An 18,943-nucleotide genomic window follows, 5' to 3' on the forward strand; every position below is an offset into this window, starting at 1 on the left:
TTAATATGAACACAGAAATAAGCAGCCGGGGCTTGACGTTTACGAGATCTGTGCCATTAAATGAGGCATGGGTGGGAGTTTTTTTTTTTCTTTTTCTTTTTCTTTTTTTTTTTCCTTTCTTGGTTTGGTGATTTGTCATGAAACCACAACAGGACCACACAGGCCTCTCCTGCTGCACATGAGCCTCCACAAGACAACAGAAAGAACCCCATCAACGTGTCACATCCATGCTGTGATTGAACGACTGCTCCACAATGTCTCAAACCAATGTTACTCACACGCAAACACATTTTTAAAATGCTTTTAATCAAACAAGTACGTTTATTCGCTCGACTAAGTGCGTAAAAGCGCACGCCGAATGGCACCGAGGGCCCACAGGGTTGCCTTCTGGTGGCCTTGGTCGTCTTTGTGAAGCAGCCTGTCAGTTACTACTGTGTGCCAGCGAGGGACAAGAGCACTGGTTCACGGACATGAAGCAGAGAATAATGCGTGATAAGAGTGGATACTCGTTTCCTGCGTACACTTCCAGCATTTTAACTCCTAAAAGTAAACCAAATCCCTAAAATCCACAGTGGACTTTCACGTTTCACTGTTTCGGTTTATATGTTAGGACGGAAAATATGACTTCAGCAAAACTCCGAGGGCTCAAATGCGAGCACATTTATTTTAACTACATTAAACAACGAAATAACATGTCGCAGTTAATATCACTCCACATGAGCAGGGCCACCGGGCGCGCACGCACTTTTGTGGACTACAAGTGTTCGTCTGAAAATGTAATTTAATTAACATTAAAATCCGCGACAATAGACTTCTCCTCGATCACTGAATCCAAAGCTGAAATACTAAAGCTTTTCAATAATTACAACAGGTTTTTACACCACATACATTTCCACAGTGGCCATAATCACTGGCCATAATGAATAGCAATTTTTAACACATCACATTTTCAATAAAAATAACAAACAAACAGTGATCTGGTTCGGGAAAAAAACAAGCTATAAAGAGAGATGGGACTGTCCACGCTGTTCTGTGTCCATCAGTCAATGAATGAGAAAAGGGGTGAAGTCGCTGTTCAGGCCTGTATCCTCTAATCAGTGAGAGCTGTTCACATGCTTTGCTCACTTTGTCTAGTTGTTGTCAGCTTTGGGCTGTACGTGTTGAACTCCTCTGGATGGAGTCTGGTGCGGCACATGAAGTCCTGCGGAGCAAAGATATTTCAAGTGAAGTCAAAGATGTGCGTGAAAGAACTCTGTTTTAACACAGCAAACGTGTCTCTCCTCTTAAATCTGCTTGAACGCTGAACGAAAATCACAACAATACCTTGGTAGTAACTCACACGGTTACGGCTATTTTTACAATTTCTGTAAACGTGTGTCTCTTTTATCTCCGCTGCACAGATTGTGTTTCCTCGCTGATTCACCGCTCACTCACTTCCATGAAATAATCTGCATTCTTACATTCGTATGAAGCTTTAAGGTGCGTTTTACGCACTGAACCAACGTTTTTATCCGCTGCTTGCTTTCGATTAAAATTCTGCTCCTGCTCAAACAAGCGTGTTTTTATTCCGTATTTTAAAGTTTCAGCTAAAAGTCGGTCTTTATGCTCAGACGCGCAGCTGTGAATGCCTCCGCTGTGCGTTGGCTGCTGCTGAGGCCTGCGAGCGAATTCCAACACAGTCTCTTCCCATTTTGATCTGCTCCTGTATTCTGTCTGTTATCACCTGAGTATTTACAAAGGAGGCTTCCGACTTGGCAATGATGAAGTGAGTCGGTATCGATGGCATCATATCTGATAAAACAGACCGGCATACACTGGGAGGGATACCTCATGTGGGCGACGGTTTACACTGGTTTTGACTGCGCCATGCCTGATTTCTTTTATATTGTAATCATTAGGTGTTCCCTCCATTAAATGAATAAACAAGAGTGTGCGTAATCTATCTATCTATCTATCTATCTATCTATCTATCTATCTATCTATCTATCTATCTATCTATCTATCTATCTATCTATCTACACTGGCTTTTGGCAACATATTGCAGTAGTTTATTTACGCTTCCTGCCTCCCATGGAGAAACATCCAAAACAAATAGGGCTTTAATCCTCTAACTGCTTTATCTCATTAGAACCCCGCTGCTGCCTTCACACTCATTAATTCAATGGCTCCAGTGTAAATTAAGACTATCCGCTCGCTATCGCAGAGGCTCCAACAAAACACGTCTCCGGTCGCCGCACATTAAAGCTGAACCTCGATAAGCTCCGAGCCAACAAGGCGATGGTGTGGAGCCGCAACGCGGAGAGGTCAAGTCCAGCTCCGGTCTGAACTGGAGTGCCACGTGTGTTTATTCTCCCTGATTACTGACTGCATGGATGACTTTTTGCTCGGTGAAATGTGTGCATGTGGCAAGGTGTACGAGAGGAAAGGCGCTGCGTAAATGTCACATAAGATCGCGCGAAATTCCCCAATATTTTGGGGGGAAATGTGCCTGAGTAGACAGATGAGTCTGTGTCCGGACACAGACAGCTCTTATAGAATAGACAGTGTCACCTGGATGTCTTCTGAATCATTCCTTAAATACAGTAGATACCTGCCAGCTCTTTCCATTCCTGCATATCTCCATGTGTTTCATTTGTTCTGACATTAAAAGCAATATTCATTTGTGATTTGACAAAAAAAAACATTTGAAACTGAGGTTAAAAAAAAAAAGTTGCATTAACTATATTCTTTGACATTTTTCGAGCTGTTCATAGAAAAACAACTTTTTCAGAGTGAACCTTTGCGTAAAAGTTTCACACATTTCAGATGGGTTTTTTTTTTGTTTTTTTGCGCCGCAGCCCCTCATGTTCCAGGCAGACTCGTGGCAGCAGCAGCAGCTCTATCTGGGCTTGGACAGCTAAAATATGCAAACGCATACATAGGCCCATAATTTACTGGAAAAGTAGTGCACTTTGAAGCCGGACATGGCAATGACGTTGGAGTTGAATTCAAATGACTGACACGGTCTTATTGAAATAAAACAACCAGTGCAGAGCGCAGACACTTTTTTCCTAGTGGTGCAGGGGAGGCGTGGATCTCGCTCACTTTTGACATTCTCGGAGCAGTAGTAGCTTCTCCTCAAGGCAGGACTCAGATGACACCACCCCGCCAACGATCGGAGGAGAAACAAGGGAAGCGTTCTCTCTCTCTCTCTGCGGATGAACTATGTTTTGACACCAGGACGTGTTTGGGGGTTCATCACATGAATCTGAACGGCGGAGAGCTTTTCGCGTCCTCACAATAGCCGTGGGAATACTTTGAGAACAGTCCAAAACAGACCCTCGCACCCACGGAGCGCCGGTAGCGGAATGTGAAAACCCCATTTTGGCGCATGTTCTTCCCCATTGTGCGGAGCCTTCTCCTGCTTTCTGCGCGGTTGGAAAGCGGTGGAGGAGGAGGAGGAGGGACGGCTTTTCCCGACTCGATCCCTTGCCTATGGACGACGGCGGTCCCCTCTCTCCAAAGGCAAATGCTTTCAGTATTGCCTCTCTGATTTCGGCTGCAGAGCAAGCAGGAAACGCATCGTTTGACAAACAGAGCGCCGGCCTGGACAAGCCAGACCTGCACAACCACAGTTCCTTTAAAATGCACTACAGCACTGTCACCCGGGAAATGGAAGGTAAATCTGTTTGTTGATGCCCGTAGAGCTGCTGTAGCATGTATACGTCTCACACGGAAAACCATAGGAGACCCTCGCGTCTGCTCGGTTACTCGACATTTTCAAAAACGCACAAGTAAATTCACAGCGCAAAACCAAAAGCACATATGGGCGCGTTGTTTTGAATGCATGAATGATATTATTGTCAAAAGAAATTCTGACACGGTTCGCCCAGTGCGAGAAATAATGCAAATTCAGTCGTAGCAGGGAGGAGATGTCTGCATAGAAAGTAGCCAGAGTGGAAAAAAAAAAAAAAAAAAAAAGTTTCCCATTCCAAAACCCCAAAGCTTTGGACAAAGAGTCAACTTTAATTCGTGCAGGATCACATACATTGAAAATGCAGCCAAGAGGAGGAGGAGGGTTTACATGGGCACCCAGTGCGTAATAGTAAAAACAGACCATAATACGCATATCCAGCTCGGAGGGGGGGTGTAAATCCACTCCACGGATCTTTTTGTCCAATAACGACCAAGCAACGGTCACCTGCCGCCTGTTTGTTTGTTCATGCAAATCAGTGTGTTTACCTCGTAAACCGTTTACACTCCGCTCAGCCGGCCAGATCCTCTATTGTTTGCTAACGGGGGTGATGTGGGCGATACCCTTATCCAAAAAGTTAAATGGGTGCCGGAAAGCCCATTAAAAAGGGGCGCACTTCTCTGTCAATCAGTCCCGTCCCAAGGCGAGGAAAAGGCACATTACCTGCAGTTCCTTATCTAAATAGAAATAAGAACCGGTTTTATCGCAAAGGGGAGGCCCTCTGCGTCAGATAAGAGAGGAGACTGGCTTGCAGTGTGACACACTGCAGCAGCGCACAACAGAGGCCGCTCAGAGCGCGATCGATCCGCACCGCAAACTAATTCACACGCACTCGAAGCGCGTTTCTGCGAACAGCTCCGAGATTCTCCGCGGGCACCGCTGGTTTTTGGGAACGTTTCGTCACTATTCGGACGTCTGCTGTTTTAGATCAGGCAGACTGTAGTATGCTGGCAGTGGATGCGACCTCAGGGATTAATAAACAGCCGAGACGGAAACTTTTAAACCGAAAGGGGTGTATTTATGCGTGACATCTTCATCTGGAGATCACCGAGTCCTGCTTCTGTTTTTGCTATCTGTGTTCTAACCGACTTTAAGTGCACGGCATATTTAGTAAATCCAGTTTTTTGGGATGATTTCAGCCATATCCAGTCCGTGGCTGACGCAGCTGTCCCATTTTTGCGATGTTGCAGCCTTCACGACGAGCAGCCTGAGCAGCCTCAACACGCCGGGGGGCTACCACCTCTCTCCGTCCCCCGGGGACCCATACAGCCAACATGAGTCCCACTTCGAGCCCTGCCCGGCCGCCCAGCACAACTACAACTACCCCGGGTCTAACCCGGGCCAGGCCCCGCCGAGTGACAGCGGGACTCCCAACTGCTCCTCGTCGTCCTCCAACTCCACACCGAACGGCAAAACTATAGTGAAAAAGAACCCCAAAGTGGCCAACATTAACGTCCAGCTGGAGATGAAAGCGTTATGGGACGAGTTTAATCAGCTGGGCACGGAGATGATCGTCACTAAGGCGGGCAGGTAAGCACAGAATCTACACAGAATCCACACAGGCCACAGGCTGGAAAGTTGACGTTTTTCTTATGGACATTCGTATAGACCAGACAAGTAATACAGAAGAGACTTAGTTTTATTGTAATTTAAAGTCTTACTCATTTTACATCTGACATAAAAATCTGATATGCAGGATATAATTTAGATTTCTTTTTACTCGCTTATATCATCAAAACAATCCATAACTTTTTTTTCAGAACATTGTTTCTTCCTCTGGAGTTCAGAATGAGCAAACTTTTTTCATTATTCAAGTCGCTTTTTTTTCTTTCTTCTTCTTCTTTTTTTTTTTTTCTTTTTACTTCCAGTAACATATTTATGGCTCCACGCTGGTAAAACAATCGTGTTTGATGACAGTTTAACCAAAATTATAATCCTACTTCTTGCACACTTTGGCCTAAATGCTTGTTTTTCAATCCGGACAGATTGAATAATAATAGTAATAACTAAATACAACAAACACTGACATAATCCTGGTTTCGGCGCATCGAACCACTCTGCGTTCTGAATTACATTTTATTTTCACTTGATTTAAAGTTTTGCTCCTCAGCTGTTTTAAGGACAGACGCGTGCAGGCTTGTGGATGTGTGTGCGTTTTGCGCGCCGGCTGTAAACACCATGTTGATGTGATCCTGCTGTTTTATGGAGGATAACTGACTCACGGCTGCTTTTCTTCCCCGTCACTCTCCATTTTACGCACCGCTGTAATACGGAACATGACTACCCTTAGTCTGTGGGAGTCTTTACATGTGTGAACGAAGATCAGCTCTTGATTACAGAGCTGCAGCCTTGTTTTTATTCGGGTCTCGACACGTGTTTACCTTTTTTCATTTTTTTTTGTTTTTGTTTTTTTTTTCTTAGAAATGTCTCTCTGCTTCCCTTCCATTCTCGCAAAAATACAACTTGGTGACAGAAATTCCATGAATACTTTTAATTAGAAAAAAAACAGAATATTGATCATTTAAAGATTTCCAGAATATATATTTTTTTTTCGTGTCAGAAATGATAAGCCTGTGGAACTGCTTGTATTCTCAGGCAGAAAACAAATCCCTCCAGCAATGACCTCTGACCCTCGTGGACAGCCAATCGAATGTGCTAGTATTGTTATTTTCTATTTATGGGGACGTCTCCAAATGCGGAGTTTTCCCTGTATTCTAGTAATTTAAAGAGGCATGAGAGAATTGATTTAATCCTGAAAGTGAGGGTTGAGTTTCCCTGCTCACACAGCGCCGTGTGACAGGAGAAAGGAGATCCGCAGCAGAGCACTTTAAGAGCTCCTTCAGCCTCACCTAGCCACAACACTGACGTTAATTGAGCGTTGATTTTAGGATCCCTTTCACTGACTTGGCGGATTACTCAACTTTCAGCTGATGTTGTTGGGCTATATGGATGTTCCCTACATAGTAACCTAATGAGGTGAAGGAGAAGAACAAAGGTTTAAGACCTAAAAATCCTGCAAAACTCCCAGAGGGGTTTGAAAGAAACTTCCAGGAGACAAAGCAGAATATTGTTAAAAAAAAATAAATATTTGAACTGAACAAGTCATCAGTATGCAGAGAACACTGCCTAAAAATGCTCCCTGGTGTATTTTTTTTAATATACAAGTACAGTTCTGGATGATGATTAAAACGTAAACACTCAAAACTGAGCTCTCTTAAAAGCAGTGCCACACCTCGAGCTAAATAACGGCCTGCTGCGTGTGTGTTTCCACTACACGTGTGTAGGCCTTCATGTGTCTGGAACTCATCAGACGAGCAGCAGAGGAGAAGTTAAAGCGGCCTGCCAGAAATTACAAAAAGCGGAGCTAACGGGCAGCGGACGCACAGCTCAGGTCCGCTCAGACCTGGGAGAGTTTTATCTGGCTACGCACGGACGGAACTACGTCATTTTGCGACAGCTTGATGCTTCTGTCTTCTAGGAGCCTCCAGGTCGCTCTTTGACTTTATGAAAGTCTTTAGGCCCGAAGCTGCGTGTCTCTGCAAACATGCTGAATTTCCCGAGAAGTGTTTTGGCTGTATAAATCATTTGTCACTTTCAAACAATGGCAGTTGAACACCACCGTCCACACACAGTCTGAAAAAGTAGGACACAAAAACTAAATGTGCACCTATGCGAGCAGCCATTTAAAGCCTACATTTAACAGTCGCCCCGTGTTGGATTTTTTTTTTCCTTTGCCAGGCGAATGTTTCCAACTTTCCAAGTGAAAATATTTGGGATGGATCCCATGGCAGACTACATGCTCCTGATGGACTTCCTGCCTGTAGACGACAAACGTTACAGGTAACTTTTTGCATGTCTTCAGACGACATGTGAGACATTCAAGGCTTTCACGCAGCTGCACGACTCACACTTTGCAGTTTTTAATTTCACTTGCAAAAAAATAAATCAATACATCAATAAAAAACGACATAGCCTATAAAAAGATGAACAATAGAAATAAAAAAAAAACAGATTAATACCTACACACACGCATGGATTCATACTAGAATATTTTAAATCATTCCGCAATTCACCAGTTTATGCCCAGTATATGTTGGTGTTACACGCCGATACTAAACATACATCCATTGTCATATTTTCCCCATTTTGAGGCCTGTTGTCGTTGTTCATACAGCTTCAGCGTGTCTCCACGCACGCATGGTTATTTTGCATGCATGAGTGGGCAACCTCAACTTAAGTAAATAATGGCGGCCAGTCGGAACTTTATGTTTATAATGAACTTCCTCCGGTCTTGCAGGTACGCTTTCCACAGCTCATCGTGGCTGGTTGCCGGTAAAGCCGACCCCGCCACGCCGGGCAGGGTTCACTACCACCCGGACTCTCCGGCTAAAGGCGCCCAGTGGATGAAGCAGATCGTCTCTTTCGATAAACTTAAACTCACCAACAACCTGCTGGACGATAACGGCCATGTGAGTACCCTGCTGGAAATACATGCATGCAGATAAGAACGAACGAACAGATTAAAGGCTTTAACAAGCTTTACGCAAATCATGTAAAGCAATGCTATTCACTGCGACGAGTACAGCATCGCAGTTACAGATTTTACCGACACAAAATGTACTCGCCAAAATACTAAAACGAGTACTGCACAAGCCGTAAACGCACCATTTCGAGAAAGGAGGAAAGATAACCACAGTTAAGGAGAGGTGGTGCATTTTTACGCACCCTCAGCCTGATTGATACGTGTGATTTAACACCAATAAATCCTGATATTTTGACTAATAGTCAGATGTTGCCAAAAGACTATTTTCAATCCACAAAAATGGCGCTGCATATCAGGCTTTGCTCCAACAATGACGGCAAGGAAGTGGAATATTTCACCACTGGAAATTATTTCAGCCCTCCCCGCTTGATCTTCCACTCTGCCTGAGGGTTTCTGTGTCGCTGCATTAGCTGTGAAATCAGAAAGAAAACGGGAGATTTTCGACTTTTGGGGGCGAATGTTTTAGCGCATATTGAAAAGAGACATGCCCAGGACAGCTGGATGGAGAACGACCGACATTATTGCTCCATGGATAGGCTTTAAAATGAGAACGATGTTAAGAAAATATTCCCAGATGGCCTTTATGTATTTAGATGAATGTTATATTTTCAAATCTATCGGCGCATTTAGGATCGTCGGGTAATTCCTGCTGTTATTTCTTACTATTTCTTACTAAACCTGACTATCCACTGATATTTATCTTGGAGTTGGTGCTGAGTTTATAGATTTTGTAAATAGTAAAAATAATTTCAATCGGTATAAATCATAAATCACGTTTGGTCTTTAAGGTTGGCTTTTTTGATTTTCTGGGCTATTACATTTCTCTTTATCCGATTTACATTTATTCATAAATTGGCAGTTTAGCTTATTACAGCCCAATAATAACATAGGCCGAAAAAAACAACCGGCTCAATTTAAGTCTTCAGTCTCTCAGCGCAACGTTGTATTATAATTCTCCTAAAAATCCTGTGTTTTTATTTAGCTTTAGTTTTTTGTTTTGTTTTTTTCAGATCATCCTGAACTCCATGCACCGCTACCAGCCCAGGTTTCACGTGGTTTACGTGGACCCCCGCAAGGACAGCGAGAAATATGCCGAGGAGAATTACAAAACTTTTGTTTTTGAGGAGACCCGCTTCACAGCGGTCACAGCGTACCAGAACCACCGGGTAAGGAGCTTTTATTACCTTGTGAGATGGTATGATGTGCAGATGTGGCCTGATTCTAGGGATATAAATACAGGCTGTATGTGCTTAAATATTATGGGTTAGGTGATTCCAAGAAGTACATAAAGGGAAAGCCTACCAAGAAGTTGGTTTCAGCTCAACTGTAAATCAATAACTGAAGATTAAAAATAAAAGTTCAGTTGGGTAAATCTCCTCCACTGCGCGCCTTTTGCGCGTAAATGTTGCTTCTGCTCTGTGCGCGCAGCTGTGCTCCTGCTCTGTTTTCTCTCAGTCTGTTTAGATTCACTCATCAGCGCATTCATCGCTTATTCAGAGCGACTCTCAACGACTTAAACATTGGAACAAATTCAGTTCCGATCAGCAATTTAGTTACCGTGAAGAGGGCGGGAGCGAATGCGTTATTGTGAGTGTGTGTTATATTCCCTTGACCACATGGTGATCAGGCCGGAGGATAACTAAATAAATGTTTCTAATGTCAAATATCGCAGATTTTCCAAACTGGAAAAATATTTTTACACCTGAAGCCCTGATGGTCACAGTTACAGCTAGCCTGTCAAATATCGCCTTAATCATGTGACTCAAAATTAGCTTAATTAAATTTGAAACAATAAATTAAAAATAACAATGAATATGGTGGTATTTGGGTTCTGATCATGAATAACCTATTAGCTGGATTGTGAGCCTACAGATGAGAGGCTGTGTAACTGTAAACATTACAAAAGAGCTCAGTATAAGAGTTCTATACAACAATATAAGAGTTGTTATCTGACAGTTCTATGAATCCACTTGTGGTTTAAACAACACTGAATGATACTATGGCCTTCAACAACAGAACTGTGTCTCTTCCATATTTTATTAAAGTCAGCAGTGTGCTCAAATGTGTGCGTGTTTCAAAAGACAGAACAATGTCAGCCAATCACTGCTGTCTTTTCTAATAGAAATCAAACCCAACAACCATTTACAATTGAAAATGACAGTGTGTGTGGCTACAGTGTGCAGCACTGTGGTTTATTTCATGTTGTGCACTGCATTTCAGATCACACAGCTGAAGATAGCCAGCAATCCCTTTGCAAAGGGCTTCAGGGACTGTGACCCAGAGGACTGGTGAGTTGTTCACTCAAACTGTACAGTCTTGCTGGCATATTTCCATGCGGTGTAAAATATGTCGGAGAGTTCTGCTGTTTGTTTTATCTCACACACGTTACCAGATGGGTGGAGTTTACCGCACAAAAGAACACAATGGGTGCATGACATTTTGAAATCACTGGATATTGTTTGAAAGTCAATAGACTGTGCTTTTCTGTCATTGACAAATTACCAGACACTCTCGTAATTGTCACAATGGAGTAAACCTCACTCATCTGGCGTGCACTGGTGGCTGAAAGCAGTGCAAAGATGTATTACCCAGCCCTGCAAATTACTTTTTCTGTTTCCTTAAAAGCAGTAACTGAAGTGATTACGCTGATGTTTTTGATTATTTCATAGAACAGGCCAATCTGAGTCATCTAATAGGTTGCTTCGCATTTCTTTCACTGTAAATTGGTAGCTGTCAATGTGTAAATTCTCATTACATGCATCAATGTAAACTCTTAAAATGTGCATTCATCATTTTTTAAATATAATAAAGAAATTGTGCCCATGACATTCATTAAATGAGTATGTAACTGAATCCATTCTCCCTGCTCCAGGCCCAGGAATCACAGGCCAGGCTCTCTGCCAATAATGAGTGCCTTTGCCAGAACAAGAAACCCAATGTCATCTCCCCCTCAGCAGAACGGCACGGAGAAAGGTCTGTAGCACACTCTTTGTTTCATCAAGACTCATGCCTGCTATCTAACATTAAAAAAAATAAAAAATTTAAAACATACTCATGTTAACTTTTTCAGCCTTTACAAGAAATGATAGTTCTTTCAACTATTGGCATATTCCACCAAGTGTTCTCATTCACAGTATCAGGCCAATACTGACTTTTAATTAAACATCAAATATCGGCCAGTCAAAGTCATCTACTGCTGACATAACAGAGATCTTATGCTGTTGTATAACTGACCAGAGCTTCATAACAGTCAAACCTGTACTGAAAATGAGATTTTCTTGACATGGTGATGATTTTATTTATTAGTTTAATAACAGTGAATTGCTGAAAAAAATATTCATGTGATAGAGTTTCACCTTTAAAAAGCCCCTAATCCCTTCTGAAGGAATTCATAACTAAACTATGATTTCTGCAACAACTAATCAATTATTCTTCAATCATTAAATTCATTTTGAGAATGGATTAATCAGTTTGAGGGGTTTTTTTTGCATGTGTTAATTTGTTTGTTTTTAGGAAACAGTCTAAATTCTTACTTCAGCTTCTTAAATGAAAATATCTTTCTGGTTTCTTGACTCCTCCATGACAGCAAGTTGAATATCTTTGGGCGTTTTAAACATTTTTCACAATTTTAAAGAGATTCTTTTGGATTACCTGACAATGATAATAATCTTTAGTTGCAACGTTGTCTGTTGTGGAGCTGTTTGAAAATTAATCTGCAATATTTTAAGTAAAATGAATAATTGTATATGCATCAATACTTTAAGCAAAACAGGTCCCAAATAAACTGGTATCAGTAAGAGCATTCAGTTTGGAGAGCAGAACAGAACACAGTCACTGTTTATGAAACTATACTCAACCTGTTGGTACAAAGTAAGCACCGCATGTTGACTCACTCCGACTCTTCTCACTTGTCTTCCCACACAGAAGACAGCAGGCGGGAGTACGAGCGAGACCCCAGCGGCACGCCCATACACGGCGACCCGGCTCACCAGCTCATGTCCCGGGTCCTCAGCCCCGCCTTGCCTGTCCCAGGAGGCCTCCATGCCGTCCCCCTCACCAGCGGCCGACCCAGCCCTCCTCATGACCTTCGGTCAGACCCCCACCCTCTACCGCCGGACACCCTGCACCACCACCCGTACAAGTACCCCACCACCTATGAACACTACCTGGGAGCCAAGACCAGGCCGTCGCCCTATCCTTTACCCAGTATCAGAGGACACACATACCATCACCACATGAACCCCGCCACAGCTAACATGTACTCAGCCACCAGTGGCCCCTCTAATTATGACTACGGGCCCAGATAATGACTGCTGTCCACCAGGGCTAATGGCGCACAGCACTGCTGGAGTGGAAACAGGCAGGAAAAGCAACTCGGTCCTGTCTATTGATGGCTTACACAACCTGCGGGAGGCATTCACAGGGTGGAACTCCTTTCTGTTGGATAAACCCTGCCGTATTTATTTAAAGGAAAATGCCTCTGCACCTGCTCTTTTTCCTTTAAGGGGTCTGCTTTGACCTTTGAACTCAAATGGCAACAGCTCCACACCAGGGCACCTCTTACCTGAGCGGTGCAGACATTGAGCCAGTGAGCGGAGGAGACAGAGGGACCTCTTCCTTAACACGGACAACACCTTTGATCACAGACTGGAATTGAATTCTTTTTTTGTGTTGGATGCACTTTTTGATTTGCCTTGTTTTTATTGCTTTCAAAAAAGCCATATGTTATATAGTCCATCAACCTTCTAGGTAGACGAGATTTTTGCATGCTGAGCTCATCAGAGAGGGTGTCGAAACACATCGAAATGTTTTTGTTTGAGGAAAAAAAAAAAAGGATTTGATTTTGAAACGTTCTTTACATCTTGAGCCGCTCTGAGAAGCTTGTACCATGGCACTGACTTGCAGCAATTCAAAGTAAATAAATGAAGCAGAATGACTGTTCTGTATCTGTAAAATAAACATTAAATTCTTGTAATTCATAAAGAAAACGGCCTTTGAGCAGATCTTCCATTCAAAGCTCTGTCTGCTGTTGCTCTGCCGAGGGGGAGGGGTATGTAAAAGCTTACCCCACTGATAGCATTGTTCAGGTTTCTCCAACCGGATTTGGGTCGAGGTGTCCGCTGCGCCTGCCGTCACTGGCAGTCGGAGGCTGTCCAAACATTCGACTGTACTACAGTTCAAATGTTGAAATCTGCACCTGGCTCTACGGAGAAAAAAAAAAAAGCACATGAACACGCAAAAATGCAGTCATCGGCCAAACTTCCTACTTCTACACACACTTCCTTCTTAGTTTGGATAAACCACGTGTTCGGCTGAAGAAGCTGTGGTTACATTACAGAATTATAGAGTGACGGTTTCTGCTGAGGCCATCCAGTTAAAATTGTATTATTGCAGGCAAAGATTTTTAGAAAATTAAGGACATTTTAAGTAAAATGGAATAATACATGACTCATTTGCTAAGCTTGAGTTATCATGCTATAGTAAAAATCTGTAGGTAAAAATGTATTCAATAATAATTCTGTGTGATTATAATACATTCTGAATGTCGCGTGTTAAAAAAAACTAAACTAAATAAAAAAACAAAAACAAAACATGTGGTGTCATAAAAACTGGGGGGAGGACATGTTTTAAATTTCCCCTTCACCCGAGAGGATATCATTGCTCATACTTAATGGGACAGTTGGGTGATATTTTAAGAATGTCACCTCTCCTATCTCTGCAGCCATTTCCAGCTCCTATTTGAAGTCCTATGAGGAATGCTTTGTTGTCAAGGTTAATCTCGTTTGGGGGAAAAGAAAAAAGAAAAAAAGGGGGAAAAAAAAAAAAAAAGTCTGCTTTGGGATTTGTGGCTGTCACCATACAGAAGGGAAACGCAGCCTAATGATTCATTTCAATAATGTATTTTTTCTCCTTGAACCCAGCTGCCATGGAGGTAGAGCAGAGGGGAAAAGGATGCCGGGGGCGCCTGACCTCTGACTGTTTAATGGCTTGTAAAGGTGTCAAAGGTTAAATAATGTTTCCACTCATTTAAAACTACGACTAATTGGTTGAATAACTTTTTGGTCTGAAGATGTGACGCAGTTGACTTCATTATGGGACCACTGTGGACGATGACGTCTTAACTATTTCAACAATTAATATGCAGCTAGCCTGAAAGGTGGAATATCTCAGCCTCGTGACAAAAACGCGTTGGTAAGAACCAATTTTGGGCGCAGTTAATTGAACTACTTAGGTTAACCTTCCGTTTTGAGGAATTCGCTGTCTTATTTAGTTGCACTTTATATTTGTATTGCCTGTTTGCTACTTTAGCCTGTACTATCTCAAACGGCTATTTATTTTCACGTCGAGTCATAAAGTCGAATAACGAACCACTTTTAACAACTTAAATCAAAGTTGTACCTGCCGTATGGAACCGGTGAATTTAACACTTCCATGTTCCTGTGCAGTCTGCTCAGGAAGCCGCCTGCTGCGCTCCGTCGCCGGCCTGCAGGTGCTGACGATCCGCCGGTCAAGCACCGCGAGACGCTGCTGGGTTTATCCCCGCGCCGCTGCGGCTCATTGGGGGGCAGAGCGTGGAGGAAAGAAGGGTCAAAAGGCGAGATCCGGACTGATTATAGGTTTCACAACACAGAGGAAACTTCCAAGAGACCGCTAATGCACGTTGTTTTTGGGCTATATAATCTATCTTAATAAGAATAACTTTGACCAATGCCAGTGAAGGCAAAAGGGAAACTGCCATCCGCTGTATTTTCAGGAAGAAAAAAAAAGTCACTATTTAATAGACCAAAGCAAGTGTCTCCTTATTAATACAAATTAGCACAGGCCCCAATACATTCCACCATAGGTCAAAATCCGGGGCCTACTTTAAGGGGCACTGTGTAGTTTTGGAGAAGACAAACTCAGAATGTTAGTATTTTCATTATTAATGAGGTCATAACACAAACTCAGAAATAATGTTTATCTCCATAACTGAATAAACAAGCAGAGGAAAATAGAATCCACAGAACACTGTTGGCAGGGTCTGCCACATATGAACAAAGAACAACAGTGTGAAACTATGTTGTCTTTTAAGGTGAGTTTATTTATTCAGTTCATCAAGTCATGACAACAGAGACAGTTTGTTTATTTATTTTTTATTGGACATAAAAAGACAATGAAAATCTTTCTGCACTGATTTCTTCCCTCAAAACGACATAATGCACCTTTAAAAGGTCGACTGCCTTGCATCACTCCCTTATATCCAGGTCTGAGACTTGTGTCGTGGGCAGAGCTGATGACCTACTATGAGGATCCACTCCACTGTAAAAGCAAGGAAACCTTCATTATACAAGGTAATTAACAGTTAGCAGGACAGTGAGGTAACAATAAACTAGGGAGGAGGAAGAAATGAAAACCTTGAAAACAGCAACACTGCGATATGGAAATGCTCCATTACAAATAAAAAAAAAAAAAAGCTGCAGTGAAAAATGCAATCTAAGTTAAAGTATTATTTAAAGTAAAATGTATGTAATGTATCAAAAGTCCCACACGGTCATACAGTAATAGCTTTAGTTACTGGATCATTATCACATTAAGTGGTATTTTACAGTAGTAGTTTGTAAAGGTGGATACAATTTATTACAATTTTATAAAATATATTTAGTTTACTGTTGGGTTTAATCTATAACATGCACAATCGTATTCCATTAACAAACTCAATTACAATATTTGCCTCTGAATTTTAGTGAAGTGTAAGTTAGACTTTGACACAAATACTCAAATTAAGCACATGTACCACACATTTCTCTTCTTGAGTACATGTACTTAGTTACATCTCTCCACTGCAATGAAGAGACGGCCTTCTCACCCTCTTTCCCAACCTGCACTATTAACGGTAGCCAGTCTTGTACCAAACCATATCCAGCAATGAAAATGTTCTTCATATGTTGCGCTCTTACTAAATGGTGTCCCTGGTGTGGTATGCATCAGTCGGGGGTGATGTGATATAGAAGCCTGAGGCTCCCCTCATTTTGTAACTTTGTCCTTCAGTATGAAGGACGAGCCTCTATAAACAAGGAGTAGAGAGAAATGAGTTTCTATTTTCAGCAATTTAATGATACTTAATTTTACTTAATATGAAATTATTGTTTATAAGGCCTAAATTATGTGGATTTTACATCCCTGCAAGCTGATTTAAAGAGGTGGAAGTTCAAAATCAGAGAAATTGCGCCTACTGGAGGAATTATTACGAATTGCACCTCTATACCATCTGATATTGTCAGTATGGGGCCTGTATTAGACAACATTTCCAAATAACATTTCTGCACATGCACCCAAATAGGCTCCAGCAAGTTTTCAACAGGCCTCGGCCATTTTCAGGCACATTATTTCAATTTATTCTTCATTTCACACTAAGGAAAAGGGCAAACTGCTCCGACTCTCATACAGTGTGGAACACTTCGCGTGCCCAGATGTCTCAGGCTCCAGGAGACATGGTGCCAATGACTTGCCATAGAAGTATGAAGAAGCAGAGGATGGATGATAATGTGACCTGAGGCATCATTTGACACTCAGCTGCATCTGGAACATCTGTTGTGACAGGCCTATCAGGGTCTCGATTCATTCCCATCACCTCTGTGTACATTTCTGCTGCTGAGCCTCGCCTGCCAGATCTGGGACTGGTTATTAAAAACAAGCCAGGTAAACCATCCAGAATCCTACACCTAAACAGCAGAACACGTGTTTCACATTTTCCCCCTTTGGCCTCTCGACTAATACAAAGGGTGCTCACGGTTTATGGTGTTCATGAGGTTGCTGACGGACATTTTATGTGGAACATCAAAACACATCATCACCACTGGCCAAGAGCCTTGATACATTTGTATTAAGTCATATTTGAAAAAATAAATAAAACCAACTTAACTGTGAGGCGAAACACAGGTTTTGGCTCATACAGAGGGGATAATTCTCCTCAGATCATTCTTTTTCACCATTAATGTTCTTAAAAATAGTCAGGCTCTGCGTGGCGGCCTCTAAGTCTGTGAATACACCCAGTGGCCCATGGAATGAAAGCATCAACCACGACACACACTCACACGCCAGCGGATTATGTCCCATCCCAAAGCCAGGTCGGCCTCTGACCTTCGAGGCCAAGGAAGACACACGTTAGGTGATAAGTGAAGCTCAGGGCCTATTGTGCACGCCGCCTCCTCGTCCATTTATTGACTTCCTAAATGATCCATTATGAGGTGATTTACGAGGTCCACCGCCACCCCACAAGGCACTTCTAAAGTCGGCGGGTTGCTGTCTGCCCCATTCAGCAGACATCTGCACCAGTGGACGCGGCATTTGATTTATCAGAGAACGGACGGAAGCTGGCCCATGCCACCTCTAGTGTTTGTTCAAAGCCAACAGGAGAGTTAGGAAGCTGTTATGAATGCAAGATGTCACCGGTGGGGTCAGGGACAAAAGGTATGGATGGAGCTCTGCAGGGAGCAAGGAAAACATTAAACCCAGGGACCTGGGGAAAAAAATTAAAAATAAGTAGGCAAAAAAAATTGTTATTCAGTGTATTTTTAAAATGATGGCAACAGGTTTCAAGTAAAAACATCCAAAACATAACCTTGAATAGAAACAAAACAGAAAAAAAAAAAGTTACACACTTTTTTCAGTGACAGTAACGTCACAGCATGGCAGCTTGTCTAGCCACTGACCTCGTCTTTCCTCTGCTCACTAATGATTCGTGGCCATTACGCTAGTCTGGCCCTTTGATTTCTCAGGCCTTTCCTGTACAACATGATGAGTTTCTCAACTCAAGGTCATCCCAGGAGACAAAGCCTTTATGAAGCAGAACATCTAGCGTTTGAAGCCCTGGCCCCCCCGGCCCCTGGGCACGGTGCTGTAACACATGAGCTCCCATGCTGCTCATTGACTCACAGAGATGTTATTAGAGACAGTGGACAGAAAAACAACATATTTCTATTTTCTCTGGGACTTTCACAACAGGACCCTTGGCCTCGGTCATGACAAATGTCTGCTTCTTAAAAAAAGACATCTATATTTGGCATTACATATGAGGTAAATGTAGAAGGCAATGGCAGTCTTATTTTAGGATGCCATCCATTTATTTTAATTTCTACTAATTTTGACAGTTTTGTACCAGTCAGTGTCAATTCTGAGTTTTTCTGATCTTAGAAAAGGTCACGAAAGGCCGACCAAGGAGAGAATCGGCAGATCAGCATCTCCACTAAACCAACAGCTCTCTGTCCTTTATGTCCCTGCTGTGATTAACCTTGTTTGACAAATACAGCTCAGGTCAGGCCAGAGGGCTGGCATGTGTTAGGCTAAGAGCTGCTAGAATAACAACACAAGATTACATAGCTGCTCAGGTGCATCGTGCACCTCAAATTCAAATCCACTGGAGCAAATCTCCCATCAGACAGGTCAACACAATCACATAGGCACACAGAGCATCACAAAAGGCTTCAGCAAACAGCGGGCTAAAAAGTCAGAAATGGCCTGATGAACTAGTAGCACATATTTGAACTACCTGCACATTTTAAGTTACACTGTGTCTGCCTGTCTGGCGTTGATTGATATATTCAAGATGAAATATTTGTATACACATTTAAAATACTAAATGTATTAATACTAATATCAAAGAAACATTTTGCAAAAAAAAAAAAATA

The 18,943-nt window shown here is 42.4% G+C and overlaps 1 protein-coding gene and 2 long non-coding RNA genes across 4 annotated transcripts; 2 read left to right on the forward strand and 1 right to left on the reverse strand.

Moving 5' to 3' along the window:
* Window positions 1-285: 285 nt before the first annotated feature.
* Window positions 286-15,199, reverse strand: LOC119019618. The gene is made up of 3 exons (XR_005075107.1): window positions 14,676-15,199; window positions 13,343-13,479; window positions 286-1,201 (listed from the first exon to the last, which is right to left on the reverse strand). It is a non-coding gene; the product is annotated as an uncharacterized LOC119019618 (long non-coding RNA).
* On the forward strand, window positions 3,135-13,360 carry tbx1 (T-box transcription factor 1). Of its 2 annotated transcripts, none has more exons than XM_037098384.1 (8): window positions 3,135-3,658; window positions 4,873-5,263; window positions 7,472-7,573; window positions 8,031-8,202; window positions 9,287-9,442; window positions 10,497-10,564; window positions 11,149-11,249; window positions 12,201-13,360. In XM_037098384.1, the coding sequence occupies exons 1-8, from the start codon at window positions 3,475-3,477 to the stop codon at window positions 12,581-12,583; spliced, it is 1,557 nt and encodes a 518-aa protein (XP_036954279.1). In that variant the 5' UTR covers window positions 3,135-3,474; the 3' UTR covers window positions 12,584-13,360. The 2 variants fall into 2 exon arrangements, with proteins under 2 accessions (XP_036954279.1, XP_036954280.1); XM_037098385.1 differs by having other exon boundaries at window positions 3,138-3,658; window positions 4,924-5,263.
* Window positions 13,993-18,941, forward strand: LOC119019619. Its single transcript, XR_005075108.1, has 3 exons — window positions 13,993-14,468; window positions 15,521-15,607; window positions 16,672-18,941. It is a non-coding gene; the product is annotated as an uncharacterized LOC119019619 (long non-coding RNA).
* The last annotated feature ends 2 nt before the right edge of the window (window positions 18,942-18,943 follow it).

The sequence above is a fragment of the Acanthopagrus latus genome, chromosome 5 (genome assembly GCF_904848185.1).
Source record: "Acanthopagrus latus isolate v.2019 chromosome 5, fAcaLat1.1, whole genome shotgun sequence".
NCBI lineage: Eukaryota > Metazoa > Chordata > Actinopteri > Spariformes > Sparidae > Acanthopagrus > Acanthopagrus latus.

Coding starts and splice junctions, on each gene's coding strand:
- tbx1 (XM_037098384.1), top strand. CDS start 3,475: ATGGACGACGGCGGTCCCCTCTCTCCAAAGGCAAATGCTTTCAGTATT. Junction 9,443..10,496: donor CAGCGTACCAGAACCACCGG/GTAAGGAGCTTT, acceptor ACTGCATTTCAG/ATCACACAGCTGAAGATAGC. Junction 11,250..12,200: donor GCAGAACGGCACGGAGAAAG/GTCTGTAGCACA, acceptor CTTCCCACACAG/AAGACAGCAGGCGGGAGTAC.